Here is a 17,221-nt window from a genome sequence, read left to right as displayed (position 1 = left end):
CTCCTTGTAGAGCTCCAGAATGTTGACTTGAGTTGTATACAAAGTTCATTAGAGACCAGGTGCTGTTCCATGTTCAGTAGCATCCTAATCAAGTTTACACTCTCTGGAGGACCACTCTACATCTAGCCTTTGTTTAAAAACATCAACAGATTCAGCCATTTAGATAGCTTGTTCTAACTATTGATAATGCATGATGAAAAGAATTGAGTGCAGATTATAGATATTGTAGACAAGTTCCAGATGATGACCTCTAGTTCTTAAGTTGGTACCAACAATAGGGAATAATGCTTGGAGAGTATTAGTCCTCAGTAACTTGTAGGCTAAAATGGCATCCCCTCTATTTCTCCTGTAAACAAGTGTAGGGAGATTCAGCTTGATAGTCTTACAAGGTAGGAAAGCTCCTGCATGCCAGATATCATTTTACTGGCATGTCTCTGCACATCTTCAAGAACTTATCTGTCTTTTTTAAAATATGAGGAGACAAAGGGCATTCCCATTTCTAGCTTAGGATGCACAAGTCCCTTATATAGAAAACTGATGACTTTAGGGAAACAAATGGAAATAGTAGGCTTACTCAGTCCCATGATTGAACTAGCCACAGCAGAAGACCTCTTAGCATGAGTGCTGAATTTTAGTTCATTGTCAATAGTGACACCAAGATCCTGCTCATTATTTACAGAAGAGAGTGGGTGACCTAAGAAAAAATGAGAGTAGCAAAGATTTAGTTTACCAAAGTGAATGATACTGCACTTGGCAACATTAAATTCAAGAAGCCAGATGTCAGCCCATTGACCCAGGAGTTGAAGTTTATTTTGTTGCAGGGCATGATCTTCACAGTACAAAGCTGGTCCAAAAAGCTTCAGGTTGTCTGCATAACAAATTGTTTTACTGCTGATAATGGAAGGAGCATCATTGATGAAGATATTAAATAATGTAGGACCCAAAAACACTTCCTGAGAAACTCCACTTAGAACATGCATAGAGGAAGAAATAATACAATTACCAGTGACATCAAATAACTGAACACATTGAGATCACAAATAAAGAAAAATCAAGGATCCAGAACAGGGATTTCTCTTCAACATTGACTGCTTGTAATTTAATTGCCAGTTGCTTGTGGCACACTTTGTCAAAAGCTTTAGAAAAGTCAAGCAGGATCATGTCAGCTGGCAACCCAATATCAAGCAACTTGGTGATGTGATAATATAATTCAAGGAGATTGGTGTCAACAGGTCTTCCTGAATGAAAGTGGTGAACTGTCTAAATATTATTTGCTTCAAGGTGTTTAACAATTACAGAATTGATTGTTCTTTCAAGAACCTTAACAACTGCTGATGTCATGCTATTGGGTTGATAATTTTCAGCAAGGTCTTTTCTACCTTTTTTAAAATATCAAAATGATATGTGCAGTTTTTCTGATGATTTTATCTGATGTCAATTCTGATATAAGACCTTTCAGCATGCATAATTTCTATTTTTACATTTGACCAACTCTCATAAATATCATCAGAAATGTGCTTTTCCTGGTTAACATTGGCAACTTTTTCAGAGACTAGTTTGTTGCATTTAAGGTAGGAAATGAAGTTAAAAGCTGGTTCCGTTTTTAATCAGGAGTGAAACAGGCTTTAATTCTACCCATATTTATATTGATTGTCTTGATGGACTTTATCCTAAGAAGTGTTGCTTATGAGGGAAAAATAAAACTCTCCTAGACTTAGACTATGCTGGTGATTTAAGCCAACTAGATGAAAATATATTTTGAAGGTTGTGAGAATTCAAGGTGCAAGAAGAGACTTGAAAATTAGTATTAAGAAGACCTAAGTTGCTGGGACTGGGGATATGCAATGGTGAGTTGGTGATAATGGATAATGAAAAGATCAGTAACATGGATAACTTCACTTATACAGATAGTTCTATTAGCAGAGATGGTGGATGCAATGAAAGACATTAAAATTAGGATAATCTCAGGCCCAGGATGTTTTTTTAGTGGAATTTTTTTTGGAAGAATAAGAATGTAAGTGTGTAAACCATGATTAGAACATTGGAAGCTGCAGTTGTAATATTGTTCAAGTATGGTCTTGAAATGTCAGTCCTCCAAAGACGACAAAAGGATTTAATAGACGTTTCCCAAAGGAATTTTCTACATACTGTTTTGGGCATCTTTTTGACTAACTATATTTCAAACAGTAAGCTGCATGTAACTGTATGTAACAGTAACTGTAATTAACTATATTTCAAATAGTAAGCTGTATGAAAAATATGGTTCTATCCCACTCTCTAGGGCAACCCTCTCTTCACTTCAGCCTTCATCTGTTCACCAGGTTTGTTTGAGTTCAGTAACTGAGCTGACTGAACCAGTAGTTATTATTTTGTTCTGTATAAATATGTTAGTTTTAATTTTAATGCTTCAGTGTTTTTTCTAATGATGATTGCTAAATATCCCGACTTTTGTATCTGCATCCACTGTCTAACAAATGAACTTAGCCCATTTGAGAATTTATTTTTTCATAATAGGAAGGCTGTTTGGTCTTGTAAAAAATGCCTGACTTAAGGTGTTAAGTCAGAAATACATTATTAATTTTTTTTCAACCCCTCTCTTCTTATTAGTGTTTTTACAACCCCCTTCACCTTCTGCAACTCCTATACTTTTGAAATTTTAATTTTCATGATAATTTTCTCAATTTCATTTGAAGTATGACTCTGAGCTGTGCAAAGGTATAGCAAACCAAAAGGATATACAAGTGGGTTGAAAAGTAGGCCTATCTATAGGCTATATATTTAAACAAAGAATCTATTATTGATTGACAAGTTGATTTTTGCCATGGTTGGAAAATACTGTATGCCAAAAAATCGTATATAATCAAATAAAAATACATTGAATTAAATAAAAATGATATTGTATTTCAAAGCTTTTTGTCTGCATACAAAAATTTACATATGTAACACTACAAATAAGAGTGAAAAATGCATTGAAATAAAAACGCTTAATTCAAATTAGCTAATTAAATCAATGATTAGAAATAAGTGCAGAAGAATGGAATTAACAAAAGAACGACTTTCAAATATGATACATCATTAGTATACATCATTAGTCATCATACATCAATCTGGTACATCATTAGTCAGGAATCAAAGGGATGTATATCTGTAATTGTAAACTTTCAGAGGAGCAGAAAAAATACCTCGATTTTTTTATTTCCCCTCCAATAACCGTGAAACAAAAACGGATTGATATGTATTGGTTTTATATATGGATCCGTTTTTGTTCTACATTTATCTGAGGAGAAATAAAAAAATTTAAGTTTTTTTTATGCTCTGCTAAAAATTTGCAATTATGGAGATATGTTATTTGGATTCCTAGCTGATGGCATGTTATTTGTATGAGAAGGAAAGGTTGAAAGCATTTTAGATAGAAGCTGCTCATTCTCTACTTCCTCATAAGGATCCTCCCCCCAAGATAATAAAAAGTTGCAGGATATAAATAGAACAAAGATGCACTCCTATCAGAAGAGTCATATTTTGGGCAAGTATGCTACACCCCTGGATTGCTTTATGGGCCTAACGGCATTTCCTAGCTATTGTATGATGGTTGTTCCATGTCTACAAGTGTTTATAAAAAGCATGCCCATTTAATTGAAATTAAAATTATATTCTAAATATTGGTAAAAAAAAGTAAAGGATGCAGTACTAGACCCTTAAGGTCCAAACCGGCAGTGCTGATCTCTGTCTTAAGGCCCTTCAGCCAGGAAATGCAATGGGGGATGGGGGGCCAGCCATCCTGTGCTTTTGCACAGCTTTCCTGTTTACCTGCCCCAAATTGCTCCAGGTACCCATTTATAGTTGGGTCAATTCTGGCTGAGCTTACAGTCATGCTACTTACCCTGTCCCAAACCAAATAACTGGGTACACTAGGATTAGATCCCTCACCCTCTTGGACAAAGGATTGTAAATCCAGCACACTAATCCACTCATTACCAAACTTTGGCTTAAGTGTTGTAAAATTAAATAAAAAAAACAAGTTTTTTTTACTGAAAATAAGGAGCGACATTAAAACTTAAAACGAACAAAAATTACTCTGTATATGAAAGGGGCTTCTCCTCCTTAACGCCCCGCTCTTTAAGCCAAAGTTTGACTCTTTCTCTTAACTCTACTTTTTAAAATAGTAAAAAAACTTTAGCGTAAAGAGTGGGATGTTAAGGAGGAGAAGCCCCTTTCATATACAGAGTAATTTCTGTTCGTTTTAAGTTTTAATGTCGCTCCTTACTTTCAGTTAAGAAAAACTTGTTTTTTTATTCAGTTTCTGAACGTTTTTGAATTAATGCATGTTTTGATTTTGGCTCTCTGCACATAAATAATTAAAACGAAATTTGCATATTATTTTTTTGGTTAAATGGCTTTCTCATAGTTTTAATCGGAAGATTCTGAGAAAAAAGGAGCGGTGGAGGAGGCCTAGTTGCCCTCCAATTTTTTGATTACTTAAAAAGGCAACTAGAACTTTTAATTTTTTACAAACGTTTTTGTTGTAAAAAAAAAATACGTAACTTACGAATTAACTTGCATAACGAACTTCTATATTTGTATGTTTTTATTACGTATATGAGGGGGTTTACCCCCTCGTCAATACCTCGCTCTTTACAGTAAAACTTGAATTTTATCCCAATTTCTAAAGAATGACCCCTGAATCACAAAGGCTGAAGAACAAATAGTTGAAATTACTAAAAATACTTTAGCGTAAAGAGCGAAGTATTATGAGGAGGTGCACCCCTCATATGCGTAATAATTTCTGTTCGTTTTAAGTTTTAATGCTGCTCCTTACTTTCAGTTGAAAAAACTTTTCATATTTAGTTTTGGATTGTTTTTTTTTTAGTAATATTAGAAAGTCCTGCGCCCCCTTCTTTGAAATTTTCTTGCTCCATGACCAATTCCTCCATGGAAACATTCTTCCATATACCCCCCCCCCCCCCAACTTCTCCCTCCACCCTCAAACCAAAAAAAACCTGAAAACGTCTGTACACTTCCCAATAGCCAAGAGTATATGTAAACAACAGTCAAAGTTTGTAACTTGATTCTCCTCCCATGGGGACTGTAGGGGAGTAAATCATCCCCAAAGACATAGTTATTAGGTTTTTCGACTATGGTGAATAAAGTGGCTATCTCAGAATTTTGGTCCGGTGACTTTGGGGAAAAATGAGCATGGGGGGGGGGGCCTAGGTGCCCCCCAATTTTTTTGGTCATTTAAAAAGGGCAATAGAACTTTTAATTTCCATTAAAATCAGCGCTCTCACGACATTCTAGTCAATACGATCACCCCTGGGAAAAAAATATTGTGTTTGATGTAAAAAAAAAAACGTTTTTGATGTAACTATTGATATCAAAATTCCGTTTTTTAGAGTTTTGGTTACTATTGAGCCGGGTCACTCCTTAAAACAGTTCGTTACCACGAACTGTTTGACTATATGCTGTGGTTTATCTCTTTTCAGCACCAACAGAACCATTTTCTTCATTACAAAGGCAAGGTGAAGCTCATGTCCTTTCTCAGACATTATTATTATTCTTTTTCCCTCCAGGGTTGGGTTCTCTTGGAGGAATCCAAACTCGGTCTATGATGATAGTCAAGCATTAGTAATATTTTGGTATTACATTTTTTTTGTATTGCCACGTTTGAATTTGCTCATTAGACAAGAATGAACCTGTCCCATGCTTTTTCACATGAACATTTTGATAAAAATGGTTCTGAAATTTTAATCTGTTGTTGCATATGGACATGAGGGTAAAAGCATACAAAAAGGAGCTCTGATATCTTCTGATGTATTTAGTTGGTTAAAAAGATTTCTATGTCTTAATAAACATAGGATGGTTTCCCCATCATGGATGGTTTCCCCAGAAAATTTCTATGTTTTGATAATCATGGATGGTTTCCCCAGAAATGTCTATGTTTTGATAAACATAGTATAGTTTCCCCATCTTGGATGGTTTCCCCAGAAAATGTCTAAGTTTTGATAAACATAGGATGGCTTCCCCATTGTGGATGGTTTCCCCAGAAATTCTTGTGTTTTAATAAACATTGGATGATTTCCCCAGAATTTCCTATGTTTTAATAAACATATGATGGTTTCCCAAGAAATTTCTATGTTTTGATAAACATAGTATAGTTTCCCCACTCTGGATGGTTTCCCCAGAAATGTCTATGTTTTGATAAACATAGTATAGTTTCCCCATCATGGATGGTTTCCCCAGAAAATTTCTAAGTTTTGATAAACATAGGATGGCTTCCCCATCGTGGATGGTTTCCCTAGAAATTCTTGTTTTTTAATAAACATTGGATGATTTCCCCAGAAAATTCCTATGTTTTGATAAACATGGATGGTTTCCCAAGAAATTCCTATGTTTCAATATACATAGGATGGTTTCCCAAGAAATTCCTATGTTTTGATAAACATAGTATAGTTTCCCCATCATGGATGGTTCCCCCAGAAAATTTCTATGTTTTGATAATCATGGATGGTTTCCCCAGAAATTCCTGTGTTGTGATAAACATAGTATAGTTTCCCCATATGGATGGTTTCCCCAGAAAATTTCTAATTTTTAATAATCATGGATGGTTTCCCCAGAAATTCCTATGTTTTGATAAACATAGTATAGTTTCCCCATCATGGATGGTTTCCCCAGAAAGTTTCTAAGTTTTGATAAACATAGGATGGCTTCCCCATCGTAGATGGCTTCCCCAGAAATTCTTGTGTTTTAATAAACATTGGATGATTTCCCCAGAAATTCCTGTGTTTTAATAAACATAGGATGGTTTCCCCATCATGGATTGTTTCCTTAGAAATTCCTATGTTTTAATAAACATATGATGGTTTCCCCAGAAGTTCTTATGTTTTGATAAACATAGTATAGTTTCCCCATCATGGATGGCTTCCCCATCATAGATGGTTTATAGAAATTTATATTTATTAGAAATGGTTTATAGAAATCCCAGAAATTCCTGTGTTTTAATAAACATAAGATGGTTTCCCCAGAAATTCCCATGTTTTAATAAACATAGGATGGTTTCCCAATCAAGGATGGTTTCCCCAGAAATTCCTATGTTTTTATGGCACTTGGTATTAACCAAGTGACATATAGCAGTCACCAATTCTGTCGGTCTGTCGGTCCCGGTTTTGCTACTTTAGGCACTTCCAGGTAAGCTAGGACGATGAAATTTGGCAAACGTATCAGAGACTGGACCAGATTAAATTAGAAATAGTCGTTTTTCCGATTTGACCATCTGAGGGGGAGTGGGGGCCCGGTTAATTCGCAAAAAATAGAAAAAATGAAGTATTTTTAACTTATCAGCGGGTGATTGGATCTTAATGAAATTTGATGTTTGGAATGATATTGTGTCTCAGAGCTCTTATTTTAATCCCGACCGGATCTGATGACATTGGGGGGAGTTGGAGGGGGAAAACCTAAAGTCCCGGTTTTGCTACTTTAGGCACTTCCAGGTAAGCTAGGACGATGAAATTTGGCAAGCGTATCAGGGACCGGACCAGATTAAATTAGAAATAGTCATTTTCCCGATTTGACCATCTGGGGGGGGGGGAGTAGGGGCCGGTTAATTCGGAAAAAATAGAAAAAATGAAGTATTTTTAACTTATGAGCGGGTGATTGGATCTTAATGAAATTTGATGTTTGGAATGATATTGTGTCTCAGAGCTCTTATTTTAAATCCCGACTGGGTCTGATGACATTGGGGGGAGTTGGAGGGGGAAAACCTAAAATCTTGGAAAACACTTAGAGTAGAGGGATCAGGATGAAACTTGGTGGAAAAAAAACACGAGTCCTAGATACATGATTGACATAACCACAACGGATCCGCTCTCTTTGGGGTAATTGGGGGGGGGGTTAATTCTGAAAAATTAGAAAAAATGAGGTATTTTTAACTTACGAACGGGTGATTGGATCTCCATGAAATTTGATTTTTAGAAGGATACCGTGTCTCAAAGCTCTTATTTTAAATCCTGACCGGATCTGGTGACATTGGGGGAAGTTTGGGGTGGGGAGACCTAAAATGATGGGAAACGCTTAGATTGGAGGGATTGGGATGAAACTTGGTTGGAAAAATAAGCAGAAGTCTTGCATACGTGATTTACATAATTAGAACGGATCCGCTCAATTGCGGGGGGGGGGGGGGGTCATTCTGAAAAATAAGAAAAATGACGTATTTTTAACTTACGAAGGAGTGATCGGATCTTCATGAAACTTCATATTTAGAAGGACCTCGTAACTCCGATATCTTATTTTAAATCTCAACCGGATCAAGCGTAATTGGGGGGGGGGCAGTTGGGGGGACCGGAAATCTTAGAAAATACTTAAAGCGGTGAGATCAGGATGAAACTGGATGGGAAGAATAGAAACCTGTCTAAGATACGTGACTGACATAACTGGACCGGATCTGCTCTCTTTGGTGGAATTGGGGGGGGGGGGGTAATTTTGAAAATTGAGGTATTTGTAACTTACGAAAGGGTGACCTGATCTTAATGAAATTTGATATTTAGAAGGATCTTGTGCTTTAAAGTTCTAATTTCAAATTCCGACCAGATCCTGTGACATTCGGGGGAGTTGGAGGGGGGAACCGGAATTCTTGGAAAACATGAAAATTGGAGTATTTATATCTTACGAATAGATGATCGGATCGTAATGAAATTTGATTTTTAGAAGGAATTCATGTCTCAGAGCTCTTATTTCAAATCCCGACCAGATCTTCTGACATTGTGGGGATTTGGAGGGGGAAATCTTGGAAAAACACTTGGAGTGTAGGAATCGGGATGAAGCTTGGTGGATAGAATAAACATATGTCCTTGATACGTGATTGACAGAATCGTACTGGATTCGCTCTCTTTGGGGGAGTTGGGGGGAGGGGTTCAGTGATTTGGCGAGTTCGGTGCTTCTGGACGTGCTAGGGCGATGAAAATTGGTAGGCGTGTCAAGGAGCTGCGCAATTTGACTTGATAAAGTCGTTTTCCCAGATTCGACCATCTGGGGGGCAAAAGGGAGAGGAAAAATTAGAAAAAATTAGGTATTTATAACTTACGAGTGGGTGATAGGATCTTAATGAATTTTGATATTTAGAAGGACTTTGTGACTCAGAGCTCTTATTTTAAATCTTTACCGGTATTAAGCCTCTTATTTTCCTTTTTAAATCAATCTATTGATTCATAGAATTTTGTTAGAGCTCATACCATATGATCTCTTGGCTCTTAGCTCTTCTCGCCTCGTCACAAGTGCCATATGAGCTCTTAGCTCTTGTTCATATTTTTTTTCTCTTTTTTGCTGTCAAATCCCACCCCAGTCCCATCCTAAAATAGACTTAAGAAGATCTTCCGGGAGATGCCTAATGTGGAATAGGTAAATGTACCTGTTACAGGTTTGACTTACTAGTTTAATTTCTTTTTTTGAGGGGAGGGGGTGTTCAGCTGCTCACTAAAAGAGGAGAGACTTATATGTGGAAACCGTAAGATAATATCTGAAGAATTTCAAAATTAAAATTAAATTAATTATTACTAAGTTTTAAAATTAAAATTAAAAAGTTTAAAATCGTTATATTTAGTTGGGGGAGAGGGAGGCACATGTAAATTCTGGCCACCTTAGACTCTATTCCAGCCTCTGGGTTTTACATATTCTGATATGTCCCAAATAACTTCCTTTTTTATATAGTTTCTATAGTTTCCCTTTTAATCTAATTTGTCCTTATATAAACAAGTGTAATTTATCTATCTTATTCAAGGTGAAATTGATCGGTGTCTAAAAAAAGTGCAGGAAGGTGTAGAGACATTTGAGGATATTTGGCAAAAAGTGCACAATGCTACAAACACTAATCAGAAGGAAAAATATGAGGCAGATCTCAAGAAGGAAATCAAGAAGTTACAGCGATTGCGTGATCAGATCAAATCATGGATTGCCTCAGCAGAGATTAAGGATAAAAGTATATTACTGGACAACAGGAAACTCATTGAAACAGTAGGTCTTGAAAATACCTTTTTTTCACTCCTCCCTCCCATTAAGAAGGGCCAGTCATAGCCAAGACCCTTGGGGATCATTTTAACCACTACCCTTGCACAGTATCAAGGTAAACCAATGTGGCAGATCATAGTTATATTTTTTAGAAGTAAAGAGCCACTTGCTGCCCTCTAGGTCATCTCCAGGAATTATGTTTATAAGCTATATGTACCTGGATCAGGGTTGCCACTCATTAGGATTTTCCCCAAGATCTCCTGGTTTCAGTCCTAAGCTTGTGATCTCGGGAAAGTTGTATTGGGATTAGGGTTAAAACTGGTTGGCCCTGAGATTTATTCGGAAGTTTAACTAATTCCACTTTCATAACAGTGAGCTTTTAATATATAAATAGTTTAAGCACCCAAAAGTTTTCATTTATCTGAATAAAAACTGTTTCATAGAAATAGGTCATTTCTTTTGCCACAAATTCAATCGAGAAAACAATAACTGCACTTCCCTGATTGAATTGTATCCAGCTGAATTGGGGAAGTTTGTTTTTTTGGGTTTCCTATAATTTTGTTGCAAAATATTGGATTCAACAGTTTTTTTTTCTTTTTTTTTTGTTTAGTAACTGCTAGAGTAAACATAGTTCTTAACCATATGTATTTCTATTGTCATCAGTATACCCAAGGGGCTCGTAGGAGAACCCTGCCTATTACCTGAGTATATATGTATGAATATTTATGTAGGCTATATACAATTATACATATGAATTAATTATTATTTAAAATTTGATTTTTTTTTTTCAAACCTTAGATTATTTGCTAGCGGATCTTGAGACATTTTTAATTTCTGTGGTAGCTGTTTGTTGGATACCAGATGGTGTTTTTGAAAATGTTTTTTTTTTTTTCCTTTATAGTTTTGTTATATATTCCAATGTTTTTATAAATTATTAATAGCAAAGCTACTTCCTGGATTCGTTCTCTTTTTGTCCAACTCCAGTTTTATTAACTCAGTGATTTAGAATCCTTTGTTCATAATAGTTGCATGAGTGAATTCTAAGTCAGCTTTAAGGATCTAGTTCTAAAATCCCTAGGATCAGTTTTAAAATCCTGGTCTTGTCAGAGAGTTTAGGGCTTTCAATATATTGGAGGCGATCGAAACCAACAAGGCAACAAATTCCAATTTAAACAAGTCCTTGTTAATTATTGTTTATTTAAATGTCTATGACTTTTACAAATTATAACATTTCCTGTTTTTTTAGGTTTTACAAAATTTATAATGGAATTGTAAAATAGAACAAGTTTAGAATATAAATAGACATAAGTAAATATAGAAAATAGTTTAGAAAATTAATGTAAATAGATTAAGTAAAATAATATGTCACTAGCAAGCTGGGCTATAGGAGTATTACCCTCGAGTAGACAAGTAAACATTAGTGATAAGTCATCCGCAAACTTATACCTGTCTTCGTGCTCGCTCAATATGTAGTTGATTACAGCAAGAAATATTATGCCTACGAGTTTGGTGCCTTGTGGGGCACCGCAGATTATGTCACTCATTTGGAATCAGTGTAAATAGAATAAGTCTCCCTTATAACTGGTCAAGGAAACTGCTATGGAGTATTGGTTAAAATACGACTTTAAGTTTTGACCCACCCCACCAGCCCACACACACGAACGCCTTGTAACCTGACACATAAACTTAAATAAATCAATTTTTCTTTATGTTAGGTTTGTTTTTAAGCTTAATATTTCTTTCAACTTTATATAATAAATAACTGTTTTGATAAGACACATTAAGTAACTGTAGTGTAGTCTTATGTGGTAATCGCATAAGAATTATCCCCCTCTCTCAATATCCCCCTCCCCCAATAAAATTAACTCTGAAGTTACAAAACTAAGACTGTTGAATGCTAATTAACGAAGGTAAAATATCCCTTCCCCCTTTAATGAAATTATTTATCCATCTGTACGTAAATGACCTAATATCTATTTTTCTCCAAAATATCAACTTTTAACCAAAAAGGAATATTTTCTGTCTGTAAATGAAATTATTTATTCATCTGTGCGTAAAATGACGTAATATCTATTTTTATCCAAAAATTTCAACTCTTAACCAAAAAGGAATAGGCCTTATTTTGTGTGCGTAAATGAAATTATTTATCTGTTTATTCGTAAAATGACCTAACATCTATTTTTCACTAATATTTTAACTTTTAGCCAAAAAGGAATATTTTCTGTGCGTAAATGAAATTATTTATCTATCTGTGCGTAAAATGACATAAAATATATTTATCTCCAAAATTTTAACTTTTAACCAAAAGGGAATATTCTAAATAATTTGCTTTTCACTGGGATATAAATGTTGGTGTCACATTCGAACACATTTTCCTAAAATCGGGAGATTGATGCTGTAATTTCTGAGCTAGATAAGCTTGTTATTTAGGTTTACACCTCTGGTGTGCTATTAGATACCAATAAATGGGTTATCCCTGGACTTGCTTACACTCATCCATCATCTAAACTAACCTGATTCTATTTGGTCTTTCTAGTAAGATTTTTATTCAAGATCTCAGCATTTTGGTTTACTTACATATTTTATATTGTATTCATTGAATGGTTTGAAAATTTGGTAGATGAGGCAGAATTTTTGTGTTAAATCAATTAGTTAATCGATTTTGAACATAAATCGATTTTGAATTAATATCAAGTAGTTTTAGGCATCAAGTCATGGCTAATTGTAGAAAAGCCAAGACAGATAGTCCGATTGAGTGAAAGGTAAATCTGGCATAAGCCCTTATTAGGATTGTATAAAAATGATGTCAGTTCATTTGTTGATAGATAAGTCTATCTATCATCCGTCCATGCGTCATTCCTAGGGCAGAACGTATGTCGGGACATTAAATCGGGCATAAAATACAACTATCATGGCGATTTTCCACAAGCACAGGACACAATAGGATCACAGTTGGGGGCTTATCTGCACAAAGATAGAAACGGAATTTCCCTAAAAATTGCAGCGAGAAAATTGTTATCTTTCGTGTAACTACGAAATTGAGCCCTATGACTTAAAAGCTCCTAATTATATATTATGTTTGGTGAATATTCAGGGATTTTTGTGAACCAGTTAGAATTATGATGGAGCATAAAATAGCAGTGCAGTGGTTACTACATTGGCTAAGATAATCTGTTAGAAATGGTTTGTAACTTTCTATCATGCTGTACAGTTGATGAAGAGTTGGGGTCACCATCAGTGCAATTTCTGACCATCAAGATGCTCCGGGGACACTATAAAAATTGATACCATAAAATTTTCTTATGGAGTAGACCAGGGTTGTATCCATGATTATTTCCGAGGAGGGGGTACAAAAGGATTTTTTCGGGGCGGGTGGACAAAAACCGAAAACATATAAGAAATTGTTTGTATTCATTTTTGCTACGTTTTACGAATTGGAAAAATATTTTTTTGAAGGGGGGGGGGTCAAACTCCCTAACCCTCTCCCCTGGATACAGCCTTGAAGTTTATTATCACAAAGGATTCTATACTCCAATTTTTTCACCGACAGTGCAAGCCCTCTTAGAGACTTGGTCATCTGTTTACTAGAAAGTTGAAGCTGAATGGAGCAGCTTTTGCATTTGACATCTGCCATCTATCTATAATTATTGCTAATGAATTTTGTCACGGAATTATTACATCCCACCATTGAATTTGAATTGTCAAAAAGAAGACTAGATGGTATTGCTCTTACAGATTTCTGGTGTTTCATTGAGTTCTGAAAATGCGCAAATAGCTGTTAAAGTTTATCAGTCCATAAGTCATATGGACGTCAAAACGTCTGCTCTGCCAACGACCCCTTATAAAAATTGGCTGTACCAACTAGGTTTACACAGATAGACCGTTTTAGTGTCTCCTAAGCTGGCCATGCATATAGAATTCACAATAAAACGTATTGTCCTGTTTTATAGAGATTTCAAGCAGAATTTTATTGTGCTATTTTTACCAATCCGTCCTTGTGTTCGTTCTAGGCAAAACAAAGAATTCAAAAAAAAAAAAGATATTCGGTTTTGTGTAGATTTCAAGAAGAATTCCCTTGTGTACGATTCGCCAATTCATCCCGTAAAAAACAAAACAAAAAAACAACAACAAAGAGTTTACAACAAAAACATGTTGTTCTGTCTCATGGAGATTTCAAGTAGAATTCAATTATATCGTTTCGCCAATTCGTCCTATAGAAAACCAGGAATTCAAAATAAAAATATATTGTCCTGTTTTATAGAGATTTCAAGTATAATTCTATTGTGTCCGTTTCGCCAATTCATCCCATACAAAACAAGGAGTTCACGATAAAAAGATACTAATATGTTTAACGGGAATTTCAAGTAGAATTCCATTATGTCCATTACGCTTATTCGTCCCATACAGAATAAAGAATTCACAATGAAAACATATTATTCTGTTTAATGGAGATTTCAAGTAGAATTCCATTGTGTCCCTTTCGCCTAGTCGTCCTTGTGTTCATCCCAGACAAAAAGAGAAGATTCCCTTGAGAATATAGCTTAAGCCAGACCATGGTGATCTATTGAATGTCTAGTTGCCAGCAACAAAAAAAGATGATTGTTATGTGAGATTGTCCCACTTATTGAGGTGGGATAATAGAGACTAACATAGTCACTTGCGAATTCACCAAATTCACCTTGGTTAGAAGTGCCGGACCGGAAGATGAAAAGCATAGAATTAACGGATAAAATTCTTTGAAACTGAAAGAAGTCTTGTCTGGAGTCCAGGTACTGGTTTTAAGAAGAAGGTTTTCTCCTTGAACCAAATAGTATTGAAACAAGCGAAAGAGTATTCTATATTTTGGTTAATAATATTTGGTTACTAATATTTTGGTTTAATAAACTAAATGATTTCTATGGCCCTATTAAACCTTTTCATGCTAAGACCACCTCATACTGCTGTTTTGCGTACATTATTTGTATTAATACCGAACATGTGAAAATGAACACAAGCTGGACATGGATAAGCTTGTTAAGTTGTAAGGTAAGTTATTAACTGTTTGCTACGTTTTTTTGAAATTGCGTTAATAAGTTTGATTTTTACAATCATTTTTATAAGTATCAGTAAAGAAGTTATAAAAAATATTTAGTTTTTAGAAGGTCTATTCGGGAAACACAACTGGCTTTTAGGGATGATTTCCACAAATTCTGGGATAGCGGAAAAATTGTATGGTATGATAAGGAAGAGGGTGTCACTAGCAAAGACAGGCTAACACACAAACTGTCTCTGGTTTATCGTAGTTAAAAAAAAATGGGGATAAATTTTATTGCGAATGCCCTTTTAAAGAAAGTCAAAGGGCTTGGGAGCCCCGCATTCCATTGCGAATGAAATTAAAAACTCCTTTTTGTGGTTAATATTTCGTTCAGTGCTTTTATCACTGTTGAAGATAGCAAATGGTCTGATAATTCTTATCTAACTCGTGTATACTATAGGCGAGCAAGGTCCGCAATTTTGTTTGTAAAACACATTTTTCTTTTTGTGAATATTTTGCAAGCCCTTTTTATTTTTAGTAAACTTAAAAGTCTGATATTCTTGTCTGTAATTGGTGAGCTTTTTCAATAAACATCATCTTTTGTTGTCTACCTTCAATTAGGGACAAGTTGTTTATTTTTATTTTATTATATTTTTTGTTAAGAGATAAATGAAGGCAGTATAGTTACAGCGCCGCTCCTTATTCGTTTAAAAAGGGTGACTTATCCTCCTCAAACGACTTTAATTACCATTTTTTAAAAACAGTTATTGTGTTGTTTATTTTAGTTACTATTTTTTTTATTTTAAGAGGGAACTGAAGGCAGAAGTAGTTTTATTAATTTTTTGAAGCCAATTTGTTTAATATGGAACCCCATTAGGTGTAATTTAAAGTACCGTATGTATATTTGTTTATTTGACTTATTTTTTTTGCACGACTTTGATTTTTTTATTTATTTTATTCGTGATTAACAAAGGTTTAGTAACATGTATTAGAACATATATTACATCAATTAAGTTTCTGTTGGTTTACTATAGCCGCAGCTAAGATTTCTTCTACTTTCTTTTCTCAGAGTACTACTACTATTACTAATTCAGAGGTCAGCATAGCTATGTACGCTCCTCCTCCATCCCAATGTTTTCAAAGCCCCCTTCTGCACCCTTCCAGGAAGTCCCCATTTCCCTTGAATCTTTCCTTACTACATCCTTCTACCCCAACCGAAAACGACCTACTTCCCGTTTAGCTATAGACAGTTGACCAAAAAGGACAATCTTTAATAATCTGTTATCCTTCATCCACGGGACCTGACCTAGCCATTTCCACCTTTTTCTCATTATAGCCCTAGAAAGCGGGATTGAACCCCATCTTCGTGCAGTCTGCTGTTTGAACTACGGTCAGTCAGCTGGGTACCCAGAACAATCTATAGGCAATTTCTCTGAAAAACATATAGCAAATCTTCATCCGCTTTTCGGAGTGCCTGTGCTTCAGAGCCATATTTGACCACTGTCATCACTGTAGTTTGCAAAAAATTCTAATCTTGATTTGTGGACTCATCTTCCTATTCTTCCAAACTTTTTTAACTGTGAAAAAATACCCTGAGCCTTGGCTATTCTACTTTTAACATCTTCACTGCTCCCACGGTCTTTACTAATAATGCTACCTAGATAAGTGAACTGTCCACCAGATCAATGTTTTCGTTACCCAACGTCATGTTTTCATCTTTTCTTATTCCTTGCCTTAGTGGCGTAGTCTTCTTAATATTAATTTTTAAACCTGTTTTAGCACCCTGATCTCGCAAAACCTCTAAAAGCTTGATTTTGCTCGCACTTCAATCTAGGATGCTTAAATCATCGGCATAATCTAAGTCCAGGAGAGTTTTTGCTCCCCATTTGATTCCGTGGTCTCCCATTGTCTTTCCTGTGCTCCTTCAGGTAAAGTTCGTCAAAATGATCCATAAAATGGGGTCCATCAAAACGATCCATATAATGGGGGACAAAACACAATTCTGCTTAAGTTCTGATTTAAATCGAAAACAGCTGCTAACCTCATTTCCTAACCTCAATAACACCGCAGCAGTGTTATTCTCGTACATGGCACTAATCACTTTAATGTATTAGTGTGGTATACATGCAAGAATAAGATCTTCACTAACGCTCTTCTGTTAACAGAATCGAAGGCTTGCTCATAATCTATTAAACTGAGGACGAAAGGTGAAAG

The 17,221-nt window shown here is 35.4% G+C and overlaps 1 protein-coding gene across 3 annotated transcripts in view; it reads left to right on the top strand.

Moving 5' to 3' along the window:
- The window catches only part of LOC136039214 (CCR4-NOT transcription complex subunit 3-like), an 89,071-nt gene that overhangs the window by 3,523 nt on the left and 68,327 nt on the right, over nucleotides 1-17,221 (top strand). For all 3 annotated transcript variants that reach the window (XM_065722744.1, XM_065722743.1, XM_065722745.1), the window contains exon 2: nucleotides 9,767-9,999. In XM_065722744.1, the coding sequence (XP_065578816.1) occupies nucleotides 9,767-9,999 (233 nt within the window). The remainder of the gene's footprint in view (nucleotides 1-9,766; nucleotides 10,000-17,221) is intronic.

This window comes from Artemia franciscana, chromosome 19, assembly GCF_032884065.1.
Source record: "Artemia franciscana chromosome 19, ASM3288406v1, whole genome shotgun sequence".
In the NCBI taxonomy this organism is placed as follows: Eukaryota; Metazoa; Arthropoda; class Branchiopoda; order Anostraca; family Artemiidae; genus Artemia; species Artemia franciscana.
This window is presented reverse-complemented; position numbering and strand designations above follow the sequence as displayed.